We start from the raw sequence: 15,754 nt of genomic DNA on the forward strand, positions 1-15,754 counted from the left end.
CCACCTACTCGGACTGCTGAACTGTCCTGGGATTTGTCCTCTCTGCAGGCAGCTGGTCAGACAGCTCTCCACCAATGCAACATTCTCCTACTTCCTTTAAAGACCTCCCCAAAGTACAGAGCTTCACACACTGCTGATATAAAACCAGGGTGACCTGTCACTTGCAGACAGTGCTTACCACACCCTACCAGGTACCCTCTACTGCCTAGCTCAGGCTGTGCCTTTCATCCTGCCATTCAGAGAACAGCTATCTCAATCCCTCTCTTCTACTTCATCTGGTTTATTACATCATTCCCACTCTACCTACTTATATAAAAAATAATCTTCATTCCTGCTCTACTGCACTTAGAACATGCTGGAACTACACCTGGTGCTTCAGAATCCACACTGCATACACAGTAGTTAAGACTTCTCCACATCAAACTCTTTAGCTCTGTTTTGTGCTGTCACTTTTCCATCTGCTAGAGCTTGCAGGTTCCACTACTGACCACAACACAGTCAGCTCTCCACCTGCTTCATGCACAGCCAATGGATCTGAAAGGTAAATGTGGAGGTTACTACTGAACAGATTCCCAAATAAAGCTCAAATTTAACATGGGAGCAGATTTATGAGTGAAAAAGCTGTAAACAGAGAGCAGCAATTTAGGAACTCACCCAAGGTCAGGTGATGACACATGGATTATGGCTTTCATAAAGATTTAAGAACTCATTTTTTGGGTACATTTTGATTCTTAGGCCTCTTAGGCTCATGTAAAGTGAGAGATTCATTGCCATGGCAGTATGGGAAAGCATACTGTTATCAGCCTGTGAACCTTTGCAGTACACAGAGTCCTGTTTGTCTGAACAGAACCATCTGCTGTGTTTTACTTACGGCATCTGACAGAAAACCACAGGCAAGCCTGAAACTTCAACAGGTTGAAATTAGAAAGACAAAAAGAGAACAACTGCTGCAAAATCTGCCACGCAAGATGTGCAGCCCTATCAAGGAAACTAAGCCGCACAGGTGCCTCAGTCACGTCACAGTGAGAGAATTTCCAAGAGCCAGCAAACACAGTCCCTCTGCTGTCAGGTTTCCAACACTATGTGTGCCATTAAAAATACATCTGTGCAACATTCTGTGACTTCAGCCACAGCTGGCAAAGCCAAACTGCAAGGAGGTGACAGTCACTTTGTCAAGTCCTCTTCATTTGTAAGATTGAACATGGTACAGCTAAACCAGGCGAGGGGTAACGCTAATGCTCTCCTCCACTTACCAGCAGCTCAAGTGAACACAGATGCCAGATTCCTACAGCATGCAAAAATTATCTAGTTTGGGGCATTTGAACACTCTTTAAAACTCGACTGTTTCCCTGAGCACCACCCAAGTGGTTCCTTTTCCAACAAGGACTGGGCAGTGACATGCTTTACTAACAAGACAGCAGCTTTAGGTCTGTGCTTTTATTTTGAGCTAGAGAAGGTAAAATGGAACCTTTAAATTGGAAATCATGAACTAACCTGCTACAAAAGCATGTAGCAAGTTAACACAGCTGACTTTCACTGACTAGCATCAAACCAACCCCAGGTCTGCAGCTGGCAATCCTTCACTTAGGGCATGAGGTTTCCCCAAGCACTCTGAAGGAAGGGAAGAGACATTCTTACCATGCCTCAAAGGAACACAAGGACAAACCAGAGAGAGCTGGGCTTCAGAGTCCCAAGAGCAAACCAAGCTTCCACAGAGAACTGGCTTGCCAAAACTTCAGGCATGCAGAACAATTCATTGTTACTGACAGCTGGCATTTTGCTAGCTGCTGGCAGCAATGTTTAACACAAGACACAAATGCTTTAGCATTCTGTACCATGGGAATCTGAACTTCTGATGGTTTCTTCCTTTATGCCCTCACTAAAACCCTGGAATGCTATGCTTAAGAAAAGCCCCTAAAATAACACCTCTAGTTAGCAGCAGCAGCTGAACTCTGGGGACAGTGTTGGAGGTGGGTTGTTTTGTGTTTTGTTTTTTCTCCATTCTTTAAGTTAGCAGAGCTACTTTGAAGTGAAAAGCAGATCAAAACTTCATTCATACTCAATTCACAACCTCAAACCAGACCTGTATGGTGAGAGTAAGAAGACACTGATGGGGGGTACAAACTAAACTTGTGTAAATAAAAGCCATATTAACATTCACTGCTACTACGTGCCCCTAAAACATAGCCTGTGTGCCCAGCAGGCCAACTGCCTGTGCCACAGCCTGCCCCTCAGCAGACCCAAACACTCTGTGCTTCCTCAGCTGTGGAACACAATGGTAAAGATTCATTAGACTCCAGAGCCATGGTGTATGTCCATTTTATTTGATTTGAAACTGTTACAAGGTTTTCTTGAACTGCCAGAATCCATGCCCAAAACCTCCAGTAAAAGACAGCTCAACAGCCAGCCCCATCTCCCCTTCCTGCAGCAGAACTGGCTTCAGCTGCATTGCTGAAAGCACTTCAGAGGATCAGGAAAAGCATTTTCACATTTCCACCACATCAATCAACATCTCCACTCCCCATCAATTCCACAGAAATCTTTAGTGACACATCAGTTCTGCTGGCAACAACGCATTTGCAAGGAAGATATGTGGCTCAGTCCTGGGTGTTTGCATCAGTCTGTTCAGTGGGATTTGTTTGCAAATGGAAGAGAGTCTCAAGCCCTCTCTTTAATAGCAGCTTCTAGCAGAGGTTTTAGGGACAGTTAACTCTGCAAGGACAAGGCCGGTTTTAGTCTGTGCACAGGAGAACCAGGTAAAAGCCCAGCCCCACTGAAGTCAACAGCAAAATTCCCATTGGCCTCAGAGAAGAAGATTAAAGTGATCAGCAGTTAGTCAAAGGGAGCCCTGCACTACCCTCACCACCTGCACGCACACCTAAGCAAGCTTTGTTTTGTTCCCTTGTCTCTTGCCATTGGCAACTCTTACAAATTTTCAGGCTATTTTTTTGGCATTTACTCTGAAAAATCTCAACACGGGAGTATGCCACTGTTGTACTTCATTTGACTTCTGGTCTGAGAAGAGAAAAACGGTTACAGCAGGACACATTTGGTACTTGACAGATGTTCATCAAATCAGACTTACACCACTTTGCCTGCTTCCACTAGATTCAGTCAAAGATGACAACATAAGAAGCCACTGCTTTCCAATACTACTGAACTTCCTGACTTGGTGAATAAACACCACAGGAGTTTGATTTACAGGATTTCTGACTCAAAAAACCTGCATGCTTCACAGAAGAGCCAAACAAGTAAGGCTTTACCAGCTCTAGCTATCCCTCTGGTTGTATTTTGGTTATCAAGTACCCATTACCCTGCAACAAGTAACTGGTGTTCAATAGACAACATCTTATCCATTATCACTACAGCCACACCTCCTTTGGAAAAGACAAATTCTAAGGACTGTGGTTGGAGCCTGGATAATGGAAACTCAAGCCTTAGTGCTTTCAGGTGAGAAAGACTCATGACAAGCCCCCAAAGAAACTGCTTCAGTCGAAGGTCTCACCATTATTTAAATAGACTGCAACTGGATACCAGAAACCAGGCAGGCAGTTTTTTGTGTGGATAGTAAGAAAACAAAGCAGCTGAAACAGCCAACTGTGGAAATGGCTAAAGCAAAGAGAGCACTCCAAGCCATTATTTCTCCAATCTGGTACTGGATGAGTTTTAATTGGTGTTGCAGTTACTTCAGTACAGCTATCTAAGAAGGTAAACAAGCTATAGCTGTGTGGTACTTGGGCAGCTCCAGAAGCCTCTAGCAGGCTATGGCTACACAGGGCAGGATTCCTCAGGAGGGGAACAGAACAGGTTTGTCATTAAGGTCACTTAAATCTTTGTTATAGCAAATTGGAACCAAATGGCTGACTTCTGCAGGATTTCTGACAGGAATCCAGTAGAGCTGGTTTCAAGTTTCAGATGGCCACTAAAACAGCTGTAACCTTCTCTTCCAGAAGTTGTGATCCACATGGTGTCCACAATGAGTGCAGCAAGTCTGAGGTAGTCAACCTTTACGAAGGCTCAGTATCTGAACATAAAAAGATTTTGAAATGACCACTGGCTGTAGGTATCTGAGCAATTAAAGAGCCCTGGTGACGCTGGTTCAATCATTACATTACTCTGCCCCACATCCACTGGAGGAGTTGTAACATGTTATGCTTCCACAATGCAGGAGAACCACTCACTTACGTCAAGGCAGTCTGCACTTGCTGCAGCAGATCCAGCAGAAACAAGGTGGCATGTTCATCATAGCTGTGAGCTGTAGTTTAGTTACCTTAGTGGAGGGGTTACCAAAAAAGCATTCCTTAACTGTACTGTGTGTGCAGCTCTACTGATCCCCCAGCACAGCATACTGGTTTTCTAGCTGGAGTTTAAGTGCCTGGTTTTTTGAGACCTCATCCCTACCTCTAGTTTTGTGTTTTACTACTTCAAAGCTCTTCTCCATTTCTTTATCCCTAAGGGAAAAGAAATGTAATCAGTAAATATCTTATCACTAGCTTGTGAATTGTGAATTTCCAGTTGATTTCCACCCCATCCCAACAACAACAGCAAAAACACAGAATACCCCATCTAGAGGTTTAACAGAACAGCCAAACATTCCCAAGCAAATCTTGTAACACCTGATCTCCAGAATCAATCTCATCACCCAGTACAATTCTGACTACATTTTAAATTTCAATATTAACATTTTCAACAGTAAATTTAAGGGAATTTAAATAGGTTTTAGAAAGCAAAAGAGTCCATGTCTAGAATGCTCCCTTAGAATGTCATCTTAGCTCATTCCTAAAGCATCAATGATAACAGGTCTCAGCTCCAGGTAGACAAAGCCACACCAAAACAAACCCAGAAGAAACAAAACTTCTGACAGACTCTATTGGTGTAGAAGAAAAAAAAAAAATCCTAAAGAACCCACATGTGAGTTATGTCCTGGCCTTGCTATCTCTTCTGTAAGGAATAAGGTTATGGAAAGATCAGGACTCAAAAGCAGAGCAAGACTTAAGTCTTCAGAACTCAGGGGACTCATCTTTGTAAAGTACAGATCAGACAGCAACATTACTGCTTTCTGTTTGCATGAAAGCCCATTCCTCTGGTTTTGTCCCTGTCACATCTGAAAGGAAAAGGCAGGGTGCTCAAGACATCCTCCTCATGCCTACTGCCAGCAGCAACACAGCCTTGCCATGACCAGCATCTCAGGGAGTCAGATGCTGTCAAGAGCAGAAATGCTCTGCTCCAGGGAAATCCTTCAGCAGGTCAGGACCTGGCAGCCGTGCTTGGTTGTTTCACTGGGCTACGTCCCATGGAAGTTACTTCCTGGGAGGCCCTTCCAAGAGTTGGTGAAGGCAATTAAGGCCTCTCCTACATCTCTTAGCCAAACAGAGCAGTTTCTTACTTCTTTCTTTCCTCTGTGGGAAGCTTCAGGCTTAAGCCCTAGAGCAGAGCAAGGAGCAGGCAGCCGCAGGGTGTGTGCCAGCAGTGGCTGCAAGGTACTTACTTGCGGCTGTCGACGAGCTTGGCGGTGGACTGCAGCGAGGGGAACTGCGTGTCGCTGTAGATCTCGGGCGGGCCCTGCTGTGCTCGCCGCGGCCTGCCGCCCTCCCTGGCGCCGGGCGGCCGGTACACGCCCCCGCTCTGCACTGGCTCCGGGGCCTCCGTGACTGCGGATAACAACAGCGTCCAGACATCACTCAGTCTGCCCCCATATCCCCCAAACCCCATCCAGAAGCTCAGCACCTGGCACCTTTGGAAGCAGGTATCTCAAAGAAAGGAGGGAATCGCATGCCACCCAATCTAAACCTGCACCAATTCAAATGTGGCTCCAGTGCATTGCCTCACAAAGCTCGGGGAATCAAAACCACTGATGAGGATTTCATGTTTGTTAGCAGCTTACATTTAAAGCTAGAGATTTAAACACATCATTATGCTAAATGTTATTTTTAGCACCTCTTCAGACGCAGCAGAGTGTCTGAATAGCTCATATTTAAGGAAACAACCTATGATGAACTGACACCAATGATTGACTTTACCTCTGCCTGTACAAACAGGAACACACACAGCAGCCACTCTTCATTTCTCAATGGAAGTCTGAACTCAGATCATGGCTAAGCAGCTGATCTCTGCTGCTGCTAATAAACTGTATTTAATCAAAACTAAAGTTAAAGAATCAGCTTTGTGGTGCCACATTCTCTGTATACTAGAACTGGTTTGAGAAGCATACTACTCCCCACAGAACCCTACTCAAGAACTGCCTTAGCAGACAGACACTGGCTGAACAGCCCCTTCAGTGTCAAGCACTATTTTTAGATCAATGAAATGCTTCCACAGGTATTTTGCAGACTGCAAAGCAGAGGTATCTCCTCCAAAGCCAGAATGCTTCCCCCTCCTCACCTTTGAAGCTAGAAATAAACCCCACTCCACTACTGCTTGTTTTAAGCCTCTGACATTACTATCAATGCAGATCCTCAGACTCCTTCACAGGAAGATTTCCTTATTCTCGACTGTGTTAAGCAAGCCACCACTATGTGACAGTGCCTGAACAGCAACTCCACCCTCCAAGCAGTTTAATTCAGGCCAGTGGACTTCCAGCTGGGAAAAGCAACAACTCCAAGTCAAATTTACCAATTGGTTCAACCACAGGTGCTGGTGCAGGAGCCGACTTGTTCCAAGGACCAGATGATCTGTCTACACTACCAGCAGTCTCCTCCCAGTTGTCACCGGTTTCCTCTGTTTTTTCACTTTCATCGTCTTCTTTCTCACTATAAAAGAGGAGTGATGAGCAGCATTTTACAAAGAGTTTTAAGAAGTGACACCCATTCCACAATCACCATGGGCCATACTTCACAGTTGCAGCACACAGATAGCATTAGCCATGTAACCTCTGCAGTGGTGCTTCCATCTGGACTATTGCTGGCACATTGCTGTGTAACTTCATAACTGAGAAGGAAAGAAGTTCTTTAAAAAGAGACAAACTGAAACCACACTAAGTGATCAAATAAACTGATTCCTTACTTTGAGTTTAAATGCCTTCTTACCAAACCTGCCATGCATTTGAAGAGATGACAAGATAAAGCAGGAAAGGGCTACAAGTCCAGCTTCCATAAAATGTTTTAGTCAAGAAGAAGAAATTGTGGAAAAGCAAGTCCTGAACTCCCTTCACCTATAACCACAACCACCTGAGAAACATTCTTATGTTACTCAGACAAATATAACCCATGGCCAACTCAGATTATTTTTTCAAAGCAGGCAATAAAAAAAAAAAAAAACAAAACATGCCCATTTTGAAGACAAATCTTAAACAAAAGTCTGACTGTTTTATTTAGCCCATCTTATTTTGCACAGAAATAGCCAAACTCAAAATTATTTGTTACACAGAACTGCTACAGCAAGCTGTGTGGTGTAAGGGGGCACATGTGGAGGGTGAGGCTCTTAAGATATTGATCTGAACAGCAGCAGTGAAGTGTGAATACAGAAGTTTATAATACATCAGTTCCTACTAATCTTGGTCAGAAAAGCTTCTGTGTCAATAATACATCAGAGAACAGATAAAAACAGCTATAATTTCTGAAAATTAAACAGTCTCTCACTGTTCATCCAAACAGAGTAATTACAGCACCAAGCTGGACCAACAGACATCATCCAGAGGAAGTTACCATTCTGTGCTCTTCACAGAGCACACACACACTTTAACATCTTTATGGTGGGCAACATTAAGAATCTGCAACAAAAATCTGAGCCCAAATCAAAAGAGGCAGACCTAGAGTCTAAACTTCTGTACTATCAGAAATGCATCAAAGCCCTGTTTAACTGGACCCTGTGGAGGCAGCTCAGAAGACAGAACATACTTTCCAGACACAGAGAAAGAACTGAAAATGTGGTACCTTATTTGCATGGACTGAACTCTAAGACCACTATAATCAATTTCTTCCTTTTGCTCAAATTCCTTCCAATCATCCTCTTCCTGTAACAAGAGAAAAAGAAAGTTGTTACCTCTTGCTGAAAGTAGAAAAAAATGTAACAGATAAAGAAAACTAAGAGTAAAGGTGCAATTCCATGGGAAGCCAATCTGCGCCCCACTCTCAACAGGAAATGATTCCACTGCACCTCCCTAATTTGGTGTGTGCCATTGAGGATGTACTTGTGAGCTGACTCACTGGAATAGCTCAGAAATGCCCCAGTAAAAGTCATTCAAGTGGAAGATAACCACATCTCCGTAAAAATCCCATTGGAAACAAAGGGACAGCACTAAGCAGGGCACAGGGCTCTCCCTGGTCCAGACCACGGAGATACAAAGGGCAACAGCTCTTGCTTTTACTAACAGTGAGCTTTTATGACAGCTTCAGTGCACACAAAGCTTCAAATTTACTTTTTCATCACCTACCCCATAAGCCCAAAAGTAAAGAACATCTGAAATAGTCTACAGTGGATTTATGATAATGATTAATATCAGTACATTCACAGCCACCCTTAAAGCCTTTCTTGTCTTCTCTATAACAGAAAAAAAAGCCAGATTCAAAAACACAGCAACCTTAGTACCTTACAACCAGTAAAATGTTAGTCTTTCAGAAGCACCACTCTAAGGCTTTAAAGTGGGAGTCTGATTAAGGGTTTGAGGAAAGAGGGTCCACTTACACAGAGCCAGTTTTGTCCTACTGTTCAATCAGCTGGTTCTGGGATTATTAAAGTGGGTTAAAAATGGACCAGAACAGATGAGAAGTCCTAGTCACAGCTTTAAGACACATGCAGCCTAATTATTACTTTACATAATTCCTACACCCTACATGAAATGCAGTTACGACTTTAAATATGAAAATGACCTTGCAAGCAAAGTCTACCAGTGGTAACACAGTGTGCTTTCTGCTGCACAGCTGGGAAACAGATTCTAGGATCTTCAACACTATCAACTTCTAGCAGAAAAACTTTGACCTGCTTTAATTTAAGAGCCGAAGGAGAAAGTCACTTCATGTTATTGCGCTGGCTGCTGAAGAGCCAATCTTCTGGAAGAGTGTTGAGTCTACAGCTCTAAAATCTTTTAGGTTTCTTACATCCCCATCTCCATGGAAACATCACAGCTTTCAAAATAACGTACCTTCCACATGTAATGATCCTTACTGCTAATCCATGGACAAGCTTCAGGCAAAGCCAAATAATACTTCACAAGCAAATGAACAGAAGAGCAGTTTGAAGATTACCACTGACCTTGGTCTACTTAGAAAACTACTGCGGGTGCTAAGGTCCCCAAGTTAAAGAACATTAGGAAATATTCCTCTCAGTATTTCTTGTTCAGCCTTGAGGAAAGAAGGCTTAGAGGGGAGACCAGTATTTGAAGGGTGGCTACAAAGAAATCAGACATTCCCTTTTTACAAGGAGTCAGATCCAAAAGACCGTGGGTAATGGGTAGAAGTTAATCCTGAGGACACTGCAATTGGATACAAGAGGAATGACTTTCAAAGACAATCAAACATTGGAATAATCTCCTCAAGGAAGAGGTTAAGTCCCCCCAACTGGACACTGCAACGACTAATCTGGCCAGCCTGCCGGGCCATCTTGTCTAGACTGTACTTTTCCCAAGAAAGGCTGAATCAAACGATCACTTAGGTCCTGCCCAACCTAGTATTCGATAATTCCTAAAATTCATTTTAAAGTATACAACACGACTAGCTATAAGGCGCTAACTCAGCTACGAGGCCTTAAGCTTCTTGCACTCCTATCGTATCCTTGTAACACAGTACACAAACCCTCCTGGCAGTAAACCCCTTCCTGGCACTGAAGCAAAGAGCTCGGCGCACTGTCTGCAGAGCCAGGGGAAACTTATCGCCAAAGTCCACAGGCCACAAACCCGAGCGGCCTACAGTTGGCACCTGATGCAAATCTCCAGTTCTAACCACCACCTTGCATCAAGACCCAGAAACCGGGGAGAGTTGGGCACAACCGAAGCCGCAGACCGGGAACCGGATCCGCTTTCCCCCTAGACGCGGATACACGACGAGTTTCAAGGCCGCGAGAAAGCCCCGCCCGGAAACCGACGGTTCCAGCCCCGACTTAAGGCTGCGCTGGGCTAAGAAACCCCGCCGGGCTTTCGTCCCGGCGGCACGGCCTGCCCTGCGGCTCCCTCCCGGCTCCGGGGCCGGTCCTGCCCGGGAGCACCGAGAGCCCCACTGGCCCCACGCGCCCGCATGGCTGGGCGGCGCCGCTCCCCCGGGCCAGCAGTGAAGGCGCCCCCTGCCGGCAGGAAGGTGCCGGCTGGGCCGGCGGAGGAAGCCGTGACCCTTCCCCCGCCGCCCCGCTCCCCCGCCCCCCTTCCCCGGCCTCACCTTGGTCACCGTCTTGCAGGAATCAGCGTTAGAGGCCACGGCCCCGGAGACACTGCCGTCAGTCAGGCGGGTTCCTCCAGCTGCCGCGGCCGCCCCCGCGGTGTTAGAGGCGGCGTTAGAAGCGGCGTTAGAGGCGGCGGCCCCTCGGTTACTCTTCTCCTTCCGCTTCTTCTTGTCCCGCTTGGCGAAGAAGTCATCGAGGCTTCTCTCCTCGGTCTCCGCCATGGCGGCAGCCCCAGTAGCGGAGCAGACGGGGGGTTAGGGGTGTGGACGTGGAGGAGGAGGGGGGAAGGAAGGAGAGAGCAGTGGCGGCCTCGCCAACAGGTGAGCCCCACGTAGCAGCAGCTCGACCTCCTACTGCCTGCCGCTTCTCACTGAGTGAGCGCGGCTGCCTAACGCCTGCGGCTAGCTAAGCCCGCCCGACGCCCTGCAGGAGGAGGCTCCCTCGCCCCACGTTAGCGGCCGCCGTCTGACACGGCCCGACAGGGAGGGGAAGAGGAGCAGCCCGCCGCAGGGCCCTGCTGAGTAGAGAGGGGCAGAGCTTCACAGCTAAGCTCACTCTCGCGCATGTGCTGCAGCACACCAGCCAATCAGAGGCCGAGAAGGAAACCCCTGCCGGCCAGTCAGAAATCTCCAGAGGCCAAGATGCCAACGTCACGACGTGAGAATGCGTGATGGACGGGGCGGGGCTGTGGCAACGCGGCTGGGGATTGGCCGAGCCAGGCGGGCAGGGGAATGCGCTCTGGGCTGGTTGAAGCGGAGTGGCGCATGCACACTGCGGCTGGGCTCGCGGGAAGCGGCCGGCGTTACCGCGCGGGGGCGCTACGGCGCGCGGGCGCGTGCCCGGCAGCTGTTAGCCCGCGAGCGGCGGTTGTTGGACGGCGCGTGCTGGCCGTTGCCCCGGTTCCCGCCTTCCCCTCAGAAGGACCTTGTGTGAGGTCGGCCGAGCGTTGAGGACAGGCTGTCCTCGCTGTCAGGACCCGGTGGGGAGTGACAGGGAGCCCGAGAGGACTGTCACCACCGAGCGCTGCGGGACCCGCCTCTGACACTTCCCAAAGACCTCTCAGCCCGCCAGCGGCAGGCCGCGATGTGCCCTGCACCCACTCTTCCCGGGGAATGAAGTGACTCAAGCTCGGCCTCTTCCACACCATCGAAAGGGCTGTGCTCTTAAGCTGTCGTTGTAAAACACGGAAGTAGTAATAGCTTTCATGGGAAATGGCGTGGTTAAATAGGGCTTGAAGCACCACTCCGTGTAGGATGTTCAGATGGCGTGAGCCTCCCTGCTGCTCTCCTGACTCAGAAAAGCCTACGAGATGTCTGCTGAGAAACAACCTCCACGGTGGGTGTCAGCAGATTGCCGTCACTTGCCTTGAGTACTGTAGTGACCTTTAGTTGTGGAAAAAAAGCCCACAAAGTTAGCCGTGGCTTCAAAATGCATCGTAAGTCAATTACAGGAAACCGTAGTTCTTACGACTGACTGGCCAATCATGAAAATGAGATAGATGTTCCTACTGCTAAAGAACCCAAACAAGAATTACCTGTCATGTAAGAATTTATTTGTATTATAATAATATAAAAGTAGACATGCTTGTATTCTTTAGTATTTTTTCATACTTTATGATATTTTTTCTTGAAATATTAACACATATGTTTATAAACATGGAAAGCTTTTCTGATCTTTGGAGAGTGACAGTCTGTGTCCATGAAAATACTGTTAACAAGCATTGATGGGATAGAGAGAGACACATCTTTATAAATAAAGATACTATAACCTGCAGCCTGAAATAATAAAAAGAACTAGGCATCAATAAAGAGCACAAAAGGGGTGGCTTATTGGGAAATGTTTCTAAATTTTGGTTGGCTGGGACAGTCTGGGCCATCTCAACAATGTGGCTTCATCCTTACTGTCTGTAACTAACACAAAGTCTTTGCACCCTCATCACTGAATTAATGAGGTGTCCCTTTGAAGACAGCAGAAACCAGCACTGACTGTGGAACTTCTAGAGTAATGCACAGGCTTAATAATCTAGTAAGTATGAACTTCTCCACTCAGGGAGGCGTAAAGCTTCCTTTTAATGAACACAGGATGTATGCTCCAGAGGGGTGTAAGTGTAACAGGGGAACATGTAGGTGGCCTGGGTAGTCTGCACATTCCAAGTACCTCAACCACTGGGGAAAGGAAAAGGGATACCTGCAGCTTGCCCTTAGGATAAAAGGAGGCTCTGTCCTCCAGCATTTTGAGAGCCCCATAGGGATATGCCCCTTGGACTCTCCCTTTATTTGAATAAAGTTTGGCAGGACTCTTCTGTCCCCTTGGTGAACACAAGCCTCTAGCAATGCAAGTTTTCTGTACATTATTTTCCATTCACAGTTTTCAGCCTTATTGAAAAAAACAGGGGAGGTGCCATTGCCACATTGCAGGAAGAGGTTAAATACTCGTGTCTTTGTGTTCTGCAGCTGTGAGTAACAATCTCTGCAGTCAAGTGTTCTGAGTTTGGGGGCTTTGTTTTAGTCTTCTTTTCTGCCTGCAATGCTGCATTCTGTCTATGTTTCTCCATTACCATTGGCATTCTGTGCACTAGGAGGATTTGATCCCACACAGAGCAGTCTCTGAGAACTGAACATTTGCAAGCATGATAGTTCATCTGGTGACACCAAGAAAGCTGCATGATCAGTGACACTGACATAGCTCTGCACTGCATCATGCTGCGACTTGCAGGCTCAGCACTGATAAAACATGCAGCTAAGCAGACAATGTGTATCCCTCAGCTTTTATGGTAGATAAGCTAATAATGGCCACCGAGTACAGGGCTGTGTCTGAATCTAAGCTGCACTTGTTTTTCACTTTCAGCAGCTAGTAAAACATTTTCATTGTGATGTTACAGACAACCTCTAGTACCAGGCTGAAGAAAGCAAACTTAAGGGCTTTTTGCTGCTTTGGACATTTGCATCACTTGTACCTTGCAAACAGAGTCCTGTAAGGCTTCAATGACAAACTCTGGGTTAGAAACTTAATACCTGTCAGGAGTATCAAGGAACATTTCAGCTGTTAAATCTGGAATAGACTCTGTGAAAACGATGGAAAATAGCAACATTTTAGGCTTCATGAGGCTTGACTCCAGGTTTGCTGGCATGTCTCAGCTGGCACTTTGAGGGAAGAATTATTTACGCAGTTGTGCTTGGATTTGCCTCCCACCTCTGCATTTAATGTAAAATTGTCAAAAGGTGCTGATGCACAGCTTTTGTAGTGCTCTGCAAATGCACTGCTTTAGCTTTTATGGTTAAGATTGTTGCTGTGTAATATGTTAGATGCAGAACAAAAAGGTCAGTGTTTCTGAGTTTTACTTTTTTCTTCTCTCTCAGATGCAGTGATCCTCAGGACTTACACAAGAGGACATTTGGCTGAAGGCTTGCAGACATGGCCTGGCTGGAGTGATGTTTGCAATACAAGAAATAACATCCAGAATGCCACCTTGCTGTGATGGGAGCATGAGTTCTGCAGACAGCTTTTGACTGATCTGCGTGACCAAGGGCTCCAAATGCCTCTGCTCAGGTACACATTTACCAGGGGGACTCCGGGGATGTCACTTCTGTCCCCACCATGTTAGCAGCATACACTGCACATACACACAGTGTGCCCCTCATAGCATGCAGTGATTCCTGCCCACCACTTGTCTCACAAGCATGCAAGCACTTTGGTTTAGACTGGCCAGACGTGCTACATCTGACTTCTGATGAACAATTCACATACAGTCTTTTCAGTTGGTTTTGGTATTTGCTAGGGATAGAGAGAAAAGCTACTGGAAATTCACTGTTTATGCTTAGATGCTGCCTTCTTTTCCAGCCACTTCCCCACACCAAAATACCTGGGTTATTTTGCAAGAAACTATTTCAATTCCAAGGAATAAACATCTCTGTAGGAACCTAACTTAACTTTTATGAAATGTGCCGGATCATTTGAACCTATGGTCCAAGTTTTGTTGGAACTTGGAATGGCATAAAAGAAGCTTTAAAAAAATCCTTCCTTTCACATCACAGTATGATTGTAGGCTCATAAACTCACTGGGTTATCTCTACCAGTGCCGTTTGGAAAGAACAGTCCAACAGTGGGATAGCCATCAATGTCTTTTCATACCTGAAGCATTACTGGAAAATAGCAAAGAGATCTGATGCCAGATTGTATATTTTTATGCTAGAGAATTCACTTAATGATTTATAGAAGCTGTTGTCTATAATTAAACAGTACTCATGAGATAGAAAGAAAACCTAGCATGAAGAAATACACAAATAATTTGTAACTTTCCTCCTCTTTCTCAACTCACAGCTAAATTGCTTTCTCTTATGTGAGACTGAGGGGGAGATTATATTTCAGTAATGTCAAAAAGGGACTGTTCCTAGACAGCATCCAGTTAACAACAACACAAGGGTTTGCACCATGTTACCTCTTCTATCACTGTGTGTATTTTCTCTCATTACTACTCTTGGTGGAGTCTTGGCTGTGTGAGTGCTGGCAGTGATGTGTGTGAAGGTATTATCACTGCTTTGAGGAGCTGACATTCTGTGAGGAAGCAATGGAATCCGCCATCACCTGTCTTTTGGTTGTGTAATCTCTCAATCCAGTTATTCTGGAGCACAAACTTGCAGATGGTAGACACTGAATGGCCTTTTTGCAGAGATTAAATGAGAATTTCATATGTGTGGGGGAATGTGCAAGGGAAAGCATGACAATAGGTTATTCAGTGGTGGATTTGGAGTGTGTTTGAGTTTATCAGTCAGGTAGATTTGTTAGCTAATATTTCAGACTGCTTCTGATATGTACTGTATGCCATTATGTTCTCCCATATATACCCTTTCTCAGTCATCTTTGTGTCCAGTTAATGAACTGTGCTCTCACCCTGGGTAACTGTCAATGTAACCTCCTAAGCCAGCAAACACGTGTATGGTTGGCTTTGTTCTGTGCAGGAGCTTGTGAAGGAAAGCCAGGCAGCTACCTATGATTTCCTGTGCTAGAGGCCAGGGTTCATGATATTCCTCTGAAGATGCAGGATCCATCTTGGCCCTCTTGACCACAGTGGAAATGCAATACAGTGAGGATATAAATATTTAAAATGTAAAAGGAAGGCAGAAGTGAAGATGGCAAATGTTTTCCACTGTGACACCATCAATGTAAGGGAAACTACCCAGGTTCACCCAAATATTGATACCTGTTCAAAAGGAGTTTAGCTAGCCTGCTTTAGGGGATGTTGGTATCAAGAAAGAGCCAAGCATCTGAAAATCATATATCACAATCTGTCAGTATATCAAAAAACATCACATTTGCACAAAGTGACACCCTGGCTGGGACTCAGTATGCAGTGAAAGGATGTGATCTGGACTGCAAATAGAACTGCTATTGCTCTCCTGCACCTTCAACTTTTCCCGAAGTTTAGTCTAGAGTTAAAATGTATTTA

At 45.7% G+C, this 15,754-nt stretch overlaps 1 protein-coding gene across 2 annotated transcripts; it reads right to left on the reverse strand.

Moving 5' to 3' along the window:
- Positions 1 to 2,291: 2,291 nt before the first annotated feature.
- CDV3 (CDV3 homolog) lies at positions 2,292 to 10,670 on the reverse strand. Of its 2 annotated transcripts, none has more exons than XM_054384771.1 (5): positions 10,305 to 10,670; positions 7,872 to 7,951; positions 6,613 to 6,749; positions 5,489 to 5,651; positions 2,292 to 4,024 (listed from the first exon to the last, which is right to left on the reverse strand). In XM_054384771.1, the coding sequence occupies exons 1-5, from the start codon at positions 10,527 to 10,529 to the stop codon at positions 4,018 to 4,020; spliced, it is 612 nt and encodes a 203-aa protein (XP_054240746.1). In that variant the 5' UTR covers positions 10,530 to 10,670; the 3' UTR covers positions 2,292 to 4,017. The 2 variants fall into 2 exon arrangements, with proteins under 2 accessions (XP_054240746.1, XP_054240745.1); XM_054384770.1 differs by lacking the exon at positions 2,292 to 4,024 and adding an exon at positions 4,289 to 4,451.
- Positions 10,671 to 15,754: the final 5,084 nt, after the last annotated feature.

This window comes from Indicator indicator, chromosome 11 (assembly GCF_027791375.1).
Source record: "Indicator indicator isolate 239-I01 chromosome 11, UM_Iind_1.1, whole genome shotgun sequence".
In the NCBI taxonomy this organism is placed as follows: domain Eukaryota; kingdom Metazoa; phylum Chordata; class Aves; order Piciformes; family Indicatoridae; genus Indicator; species Indicator indicator.

Excerpts from the sequence above, each read along its gene's own strand:
- CDV3 (XM_054384770.1), bottom strand. The coding sequence starts at position 10,529 with ATGGCGGAGACCGAGGAGAGAAGCCTCGATGACTTCTTCGCCAAGCGG. Across the intron at positions 7,952-10,304 it reads CCTGCAAGACGGTGACCAAG|GAAGAGGATGATTGGAAGGA; the intron begins GTGAGGCCGGGG and ends CTCTTGTTACAG. Across the intron at positions 5,652-6,612 it reads ACCTGTGGTTGAACCAATTG|TCACGGAGGCCCCGGAGCCA; the intron begins GTAAATTTGACT and ends TGTTATCCGCAG.